This window comes from Macrotis lagotis, chromosome 1 (genome assembly GCF_037893015.1).
Source record: "Macrotis lagotis isolate mMagLag1 chromosome 1, bilby.v1.9.chrom.fasta, whole genome shotgun sequence".
In the NCBI taxonomy this organism is placed as follows: Eukaryota; Metazoa; Chordata; class Mammalia; order Peramelemorphia; family Peramelidae; genus Macrotis; species Macrotis lagotis.
Window position 1 is genome coordinate 139,689,760 of NC_133658.1, and position 8,690 is coordinate 139,698,449.

The window sequence follows — 8,690 nt, forward strand, 5'->3', positions numbered from 1 at the left end:
AGGTAATTATTAAGTGTCTGAGGTCAGATTTGAACTCAGGTACTCCTGACTCCAGGGCCAGTGCTCTATTCACTAAGTCACCTAGCTGCCCTTTTAATGTTATTTCTTAGGCAAAAGTCATCACCCCCCAATGCACTTCAGTCTATTTTCAGCAGGGACCTAGGTAATGATTGTGATGAACAGGAAATGCTTTGCAAAGGGAAAGTACTGTTGCAAGGAGAAGCAAACAGAGGGTCTTTGAACACTACTTTTTACTTTGTAAGAGAGCTGCCAATCCTGAAATCTTCCCTAAAGCCTTTGGAACCTTGGGCTCTGAAACATCAGGCACCACAGACTCCTTGGGTGGCGGCTCTCTGGGCTGTGGGCCTGGTCCTATTGCAAGGATGGCCTCGTTGATGCTCCGGGCAATATAGTCAATGTTTTGACTGTTGATACAGGTGAGGTTGATCTGTCCACTCTTGGGGATGTAGACATGCTTCTTTGTGACCAGGTAGTTCACCTGATCAGCTGATGAATAAAACATAGGATTCTAGAGTCTAGATCTGTTATACCTTATACCAGCCTGGGGTACATCCCTGGGGGAGGGGGGAGTAAGGCTAGAAGAGAAGATCTACTTTCTGAAGACAAATTTTCCTAGGGTTATAGAGAAGTTTTAAAGTCAATATCCCTTTTCTCAGGTATGAATAAGGATCTAGAAAAGATCTGAGCATTCCAAGTCCCCAAAGCCTCCACAGAGTGCTTGAAATGGAATTAAAATGTAATTGGGAAATATTTAACAAAAGAAATAAAAGTACAATGGAACATAGATGATGTTAATATTTTCTAAGTCAACATGTGAGTTGTAGGGATCCTTATGGAGGTTTAGTGGTTCCTGTTCCTATTTGAGTTTGATTCCATTGATCCAGAACATAGGTCCACTTTGGCACATGGGAGGGATATGATTCCCATTAATCCCTTCCCTAAAGAACTATTCCTTTCTCTAAAAACAAGGTTGTAAGGCTTTTTATCAAAGACCAATGGAAATGCTCCCTGAAGATGATTAGCATACTGAACCCAAGTTCTATAAATTTCTAAAATCTAGAATAGGGTTATGGACTAGGTTTTCTTCTCAAGGCAAATAAGGACCAAAGAAAAGGGGCCATCCTTGGAGCTGGTGATGGAGAAAGGGTCAAAGAGAGGGAAAAAGCGATTCCTTATCCTATTTACCACTGATGCCAAGGAAACTATATATCCCATCTTGAGTTGTGAGATGTTCCCAGGATCCTGGAGTACCTAGGAGTCGAAGCTTCTCCTTTACTTTCTCTCTAGTTAGCATGATGTTCTCTACCACTCCTTTGAGACTTCTCTTCCTACATAATCCAAGGAACAAGAAAAATGTAACAATACTCACCTGCATGTCCTTGTTTCTGCCTCACCAAAGGTTAGGGCTGCCTGAAGACTTGCTAGAGGGAATAACAAGTCTTCCTACCTCAAGTCCCATCTTACATCTATTCTTTTTTGTTTTGTTTTGTTTTTAGGTTTTTGCAAGGCAATGGGGTTAAGTGGGTTGCCCAAGGCCACACAGTTAGGTAATTATTAAGTGTCTAATGCTGGATTTGAACTCAGGTACTCCTGACTCCAAGGCTGGTGCTCTATCTACTGCGCCACCTAGCCGCCCTGCATCTATTCTTAATAATACTGCCCAACTAAACTTCTCAATGTCCTCTACCTTCTATGTTGGATATGTCTTTGGATATATATGTTACCCTGCATACAGAAATACTAAATTTTGATTGCTGATGGAATGCAGAATATATTATTCAACCAAACAGTCCAGGAGAATGGAAATTTCTTAGGGCAAGGACTGTATCATTTGAATCTCTCTGTATCCCAGCACCCCCAGAGTCATATGCTTGATTAATATGTGATGAATCTAACTGAAGATAGGTTATAATTATGTTGATTTTCTCTTCTCAACTTAATGGTTATAAGTTCTTCTGGCTTTTTCAAGAGCTATTAAGGAATCAGAAGAGTGCACCTAAATACTGATTAAAAGTCCTGAACTTGCCAACAAATCCAACATAGTAAATACTACATTCTTCTTATGTCCATTGAATCCCATTCAAGTCCCTTGACCTAACATTTGTTAGGTGGACTCACTTCTTTGAACTTTAGGTTCCTAATTTATAAACCGGGGATATTTTAATTATACTACCCACCTATCTATGTTGTAAGAAAAGGATGAGATGATGGGTGATAAATGCTAGCTGAGCTAAATAAAATTGAATTGAAATGTTTTCAGTCTGGGAGTGGGAATTTCCTAAGCTCTACATTTCTGGCTACTCTGCTCTCTATTTCTCCCCCTCCGCTGCTTACCATTCTACTCTCAGGGCAGGGTTATTGAGAATGGTGGCGATCATTTTTGACCCCAAGGCAGGAGGGCTGCCCCACATATATCGGGCATAGCTGTCCAACTGGGAGCGAATACACAGTAAGGCCTTATTGCTCATTGCCACAACGACCAGGTTGCCTATACGCTCATCTGCAGCAATCACAAACATAGCCATGTAGACCAGAAGAACAATCAGGCCAGTGTTTCACAGACCCCCAAATTCTCAGCCTCCCTGGGGAGGGAAAATTCATCTAACTCCAGTATCATGTCCATCCCAAAGATAGTTCCATCCCTCCGACCCTAACCCAGCTGGACGAAAGAGGTCAGAGCCCCATAAATACTTCAGGGGCTCTTCTGCTGCTACATTTTCTGGAATGTATGGTTTTTCCCAGGAGAATGGTGGACTACTAGCCTTCTCCTTGCTGCCATTTATGCAGCTCCAAAGTCAGCACCAAATCCTCCCTTTCCCCACTGACCCATTCCCAGATTATACCATAGAGGCCAAAAGAATTGGAAAGAGATTGACTGCAGAAGAACTCAAAGCCTTGAGCCACAAAATAGCGTAAAATCTTGTTGTCCCGGTCTGGGTCACCACTGACAAAGCCCTGATCTGGCACATCGAAAAAGAGGAAAATCTGCTTTTTCTGTAGGAAAGAACCGAGACAGCTGGAGTGGGGAGAAGGTAGGGAGAAAAGAAATGACAGTTCAAAGAGGAGAGCAGACTGGTCGGGCTCACCTTCATTACTTTAGACAACTTTATCCAATTATTTCTAGGCAGGATGAAGCTCCCAGAGTTGTATAGCACAAGGATGCTTCTATCAGGGGCATGCTGTAGGCAAAGATCATCTTAACCACTCTCACCCTACCCCAAGAGGTTGGTGGCAAGGGTGAGGAGGGAAACTCTCCACAGCTAGAAGGAAAGTATGGTGTTAGGAAGGGAGAGAGGGCTAAAGTAATGGAGGTAGGAAGAGGGATTTGTCAAAGAAAAGAAAAGCAGGTAAGGGGGTGGAGCTTCCTACCTCTAGTACATCAAAAAGCTTGCCTGTGTCTGAAATCAGCCGATAAGGATCCCAGAAGGTATACTCACGAATAATAAAACCCAGATCCTGGAAGATGAATCCATGTTGCTCTGTGGAAACATACATACACAAGCCCTCATTTCCACTCCACCTCCACATCAGCCAATCCAGATAGGGTGAGAAAGGAAGACCAAAGTCTTTCCATATTGGAATATGGGTCATTCATTGGCTGAGGATGATGCCCTTAACTACCAAGTAGATGACCTAGGAGTTTGAATTGGTCAAAGGACAGAATGAGGTGAAGAAAGTCTTAAGCTATTCCCTGTTATCACTGGTGGAAAGTAAGAAGGAAGAAAAATAGAATCTGTCCCTTAAGATGGAGCTAAAAGAAGTTACCCTCTTGGGGCAGCTGGGCGGCACAGTGGATAGAGCACTGGCCCTGGAGTCAGCCTGAGTTCAAATCTGACCTCAGACACTTAATAATTGCCTAGGTGTGTGACCTTGGGCAAGTCACTTAACCCCATTGCCTTAAAGAAAGAAAGAAAGAATATAAGTTACCTTCTGGCAATCTGGCATCTTATTAGGAAAGCTAAAGCCTCCAAAACAAGTGAGTAGAGGGAAAGAAACTTGTTCTAGGAATGGGAGACAGTCCCTTCCCTTTGGCACCACTTACCCTTTTGCGTTGGCTGCATATACACCACTCGAGAACCCCGATACCATTCCTTGAGGAACTTTGCCCCGAGCTGAATGGCACCGCTCCCACCAATAGTATGCACACCCCCAACCTACCAGTAAAGAAAATAAACAATAATAATTATACCTTTAGCTGTATCAAATAGTTTTATATTACACAAACTTCTATTCAACCAAGGCTGGCTGCTTGACTCTGGGACACAAAGATAGACAACAAAATGTTGGGGCGGCTAGGTGGTGCAGTCAGGGGCGGCTAAGTGGCGTAGTGGATAAAGCACCGGCCTTGGAGTCAGGAGTACCTGGGTTCAAATCCGGTCTCAGACACTTAATAATTACCTAGCTGTGGGGCCTTGGGCAAGTCACTTAACCCCATTTGCCTTGCAAAAATCTAAAAACAAAAAGAAAAACAAAATGTCATGTCCTCAGGGTGCATATGATCACACAAGTAAGGATGATAAAATAAGATCAAATGAGATAAGTGCATTGTCAATATTATCTTTTCTGCCCATCTCACAATCTGCTCTCCCAAAAAACAGCCCTCTATCTTTCTGCTAACATTCCTTTCTCTTCTGATAGCTCCATCCTTGCATCAGTTTCTCAGGCTCATTGACTCAGTTTCCTTTGATTTTTCTTTCTTCCTCATCTCACCCATTCAATAATTTGATAATTCCTCTTCCTTCTATTTTTTTTTTGTTTTTTGTTTTTTGTTTTTTAGGTATTTGCAAGGCAAATGGGGTTAAGTGGCTTGCCCAAGGCCATACAGCTAGGTAATTATTAAGTGTCTGAGACCGATTTTGAACCCAGGTACTCCTGACTCTAAGGCCGGTGCTTTATCCACTACGCCACTACGCCACTCCTCTTCCTTCTATTTTTAAAATGTCTTCTGCATCCATTCCCTTTTTTTGGCAACCCCTACTTTAATCATCCTAGTTCAAGTCCTTCTCTCCTGATCAAGACTATCATAACAGTTTCCCAACTGGTCTTTTGACTTTCAGTTCATTCCATCACCTGTCCATCTCTTTTCCTAATGCACCATCACAATATCATGTCTTTATGCAAAAATCTTTATTGATTCACCATTATCTAAAGTTAAAATCCTGATTCTGACATTCAAGACTTTTCACAACATAACTACAACCTATCTTCCTAGCCTAATCTCAGAATATCTCCCTTCACATTCTATTTTCCAACCAAGCTGTACTCTAATATTCTAGAACCCTCTATTTTTATTTTGCTCTCTCCTATCCCTATTCCTTTGCTCATGGCATCCCCCTTGGAATAGATTCCTTCCTAGTTCCATCTGTTGAAGTTTTTACCTTCTTTCAATGACCTTTCAAATACTAGCTGCTTATTGAAACACCTCCCTCGCTATTCCCCTACTCCCAGAAGAAAGTGATTTTTTCCCTCCTCAAATGTCTCCAGGTAATATTCTCTAGCTTCTCTTCCAAAATCACAGTCTACCTTCTATCATATTGATATGTGTCCCCAAAATATCAACTTTCAACCTCTAATTAAATTTTATGATGATGGAGGGCAAGCACTTTGTTATTTTTCTTTTTTTTAATCCTTGGTACCTAGCAGAAGGCCTTGCACAGAGTAGGCACTTAATAATAAGTGTTTATGGGGGCAGATAGGTGGAGAAATGAATAGAGCTTTGGCCCTGGACTCAGGAGGATCTGAGTTCAAATGCAGCCTCAGACATTTAAACATTATTTAGCTGTGTGACCTTGGGTAAGTCACTTAACCCATTGCCTTAAATAAATAAAATTTTTAAAAAGTAATAAGTGTTTATTAAATTTGAATTTTAAACTGGAGAAAGGAGAATGAGATAGTCACAAATAGAGTGATCACTCCTAGTTGAGAGATCAGAATAGGTCTCATGGAGAAGGAGAAGAAAAAGAAGGAAGATAAGGAAAAAGGAGAGAAGAAGAGAAAAAGGAGAAAGAGAAGGAAGAAAGAAAAAGAGAAAGAAAATGGAGAGGAGGAGGAGAAGGAAGAAAAGGAGAAGAGGAGGAGGAAAAGAAGGAAGAGAAAGATGAGAATAGTCTTTTGAACCAAGATGTGTCTTGAAGGAAAAAAGGATTTCAACTGGTAGAGGAAGGTAGAGGGAAGAGGAAAAGGGAGCTCATTTCAGCCATGGGAAATATTCTGTGCATTTCACTGGAACATGGAACATACAAATAGAAGCAATGTGAAATAAGGGTTAGAAAGGTAGATTCAAACCAAATTAAGGAAGGCCTTGAATGTCAAATTAAAGACTTTGTATTGTACCAGTAAGGAGCCCCTAAAGTTTTGTGAGCAGTGTAGATTCAAAAAGTTCAAAGTGCTTTTTTTTTATTGTTGCTTCATTGAGAGATAGTCTTTAAAATGGCAAGAGCCCTGGAGTAGGAGCCAGTAGACCAAAATTCTAATCTGGATCACACTCTTAATTAGATCTAAAATCTGAGGCAAATCACTTAAAATTCAATTTCCTCCTCTTTTCTTATTGTGGTAACTCTAGCCTGGTATAGATTACTCTGTTTCCATAGATGTTTAGATTTTTATGCCTAATTTTTCCTTTGGTTGGGGATAGGGAGTGAGAAAGTCAAGCTCACTTGCTGTCGCCACCCTCTTGCTAGAAATCTAACAGCCTTAGTAACATAGGAGGATTTATCTAGATGACCACACAGTAAAGAACTGGCAGTGAACACTAATAGTGCAGCATAGTTACTTAGTACAACTCCAATTTACAATTGAGTAAATTGAAAATTCCTCTCAATGAAAGTATAGTTGGTAAAACACTTTGAGCCCTTTGAAACTACCTTGCTCAAAAACCTCCAGGGATGCCCCTTACTTTGTTGAAGCCTAGTTAGAACAAAGTGAAGGAGAGAAAGCAGCCTTCTCACCCTGTTGTCCACAATGGCTGGGCTATGTCGGCCAACGAGTAACTCTGTGGCCACACGGACGAATGCTTCCAATCCATTCAGAGGCAGGTAGTCATAGTTAAAGGAAGGATCATGAGCAAGCTTCCTCAGGATCTTGGACACCACAGGTGAAAGCCAGGGAATCTCATTTCTTGTCATGCAAACTATGAAGAATATCAGAGAGTTCTGGTTTCTACTTGTCTTCATGGCTTTGCAGATAATCTACCTATTGCCCCATTGTTCATGGTTTCCCTTGAGAGATACCTGGGATAGGAGACCTTGAGTACTATTGTCTATTTTTAATTTGCACAATAATATGCTATTAATTAGTGTACACATTTTTTCTATTAAGGTCATAGATGAACTCTGAATCCATTTAAAGGCTGAGAGGTACATTGAGACTGGAAGGAGCAGGATGGGCAAAAAGGATATAGTTCTTAATATATCTCTAAAAATGATATGGAGGATAGAGGAAGAACAGAAGGGAATGAAGGAAGTCCTGGACAATTCAGCATTATCCCACTCACAACTGAACAATTATGTTACTAAGAAGAAAAATCAAAAACTTGAACTCTCTCTCTTTTCCCCTTTCTTCCCAAGAATAAGTCAACCCTACCCAGAATCAGTTAAGATATATTAAACACTGAGTCCCTAAGCTCAGCTCATGCAACATCTACCTCCATAGGCCAGGTACACCTTGTTGGGGTTCTCATCTTGTTGGAAATCTTCCAGTAATTTGCCCACTGTCTTCGGGGCAAGGGGCACATCCAAGAATACAGAAAGGGTGGGCATAATTAAGACGAAAACTGAACAAAATCTAACAGTATAGAGAACTACTTTCCTTGCTGTGTTCTCTTCAGATGCCTCCCACACCCAGTTCTTTCCTTCTTTTTCCTAGTTTCAGCTTTCTTCTCAGGTAAGTGTCAAAGGTGGCATTGAGAAGCCAGTTACCAGAGCAACATAATACTTAAAGGTCAGACACCATGGCAATAATAGTCAACAATTGCAACTTAAACATTCCATGAGAATGACAGAAAACACCCATTGAGAAATATGGCTGATATGAAAGATTGGCTGATTCCCAGAAAGAGGTAATTTTAAAAAATGATATTCCCTTACGCACTCATCCCTACTATCACTATCAACAACAAAAATCAAGAGTAGCAAACCATCTGTATGAAGTTGTGAAGCAACCCCATTCCAGGCTACTGTTACCATAACAAGAAAGGTAAGATAGCTAAACTGGAGAGCAAGAAGGGATTTACTGCTATCAATGTCCCATTAGGACTTCCTACAGGTGAAAATAAAAATTGGTAGAAATAAGATATTTTTGCTGGCATTTTAAAGCTACCTACTTTGTCTTAGGAGGTTCTCCCTCATCCAAAGAGTCATTTGGGAACTCATCATATTGAAGCTGTGAAACTGCAGATGTCTGGCTTCTCAGGTAGATTTTATGGTGTACTTGGTTAGGTTTCCTTTGTTTTATATGACTCTGTGGAAGTGCTATTGAGTTGACTAAGGTCTAAGCAAAAGGGACAAAAAAAAGAACTTGGCAATGATGATGTGGTAACAATAACAGCTATGTCATTAATAGCACCTTCTAGGCTCTTCTTTTTTCTCTTATAATGTGTCAAATCATAGAACCCTAATTGTTAGAAGTCATAAGAATCCTTACAATCTGTATAAGGCTTTGAATGAAACAGA

The 8,690-nt window shown here is 40.8% G+C and overlaps 1 protein-coding gene across 2 annotated transcripts; it reads right to left on the reverse strand.

The window, feature by feature from the left end:
• Window positions 1-233: 233 nt before the first annotated feature.
• GOT1L1 (glutamic-oxaloacetic transaminase 1 like 1) lies at window positions 234-8,474 on the reverse strand. Of its 2 annotated transcripts, none has more exons than XM_074225017.1 (9): window positions 8,342-8,474; window positions 6,969-7,150; window positions 4,064-4,175; window positions 3,391-3,500; window positions 3,108-3,200; window positions 2,865-3,015; window positions 2,356-2,521; window positions 1,207-1,349; window positions 234-507 (listed from the first exon to the last, which is right to left on the reverse strand). In XM_074225017.1, the coding sequence occupies exons 1-9, from the start codon at window positions 8,391-8,393 to the stop codon at window positions 245-247; spliced, it is 1,272 nt and encodes a 423-aa protein (XP_074081118.1). In that variant the 5' UTR covers window positions 8,394-8,474; the 3' UTR covers window positions 234-244. The 2 variants fall into 2 exon arrangements, with proteins under 2 accessions (XP_074081118.1, XP_074081113.1); XM_074225012.1 differs by lacking the exon at window positions 8,342-8,474 and adding an exon at window positions 7,664-7,923.
• Between the last annotated feature and the right edge of the window lie 216 nt (window positions 8,475-8,690).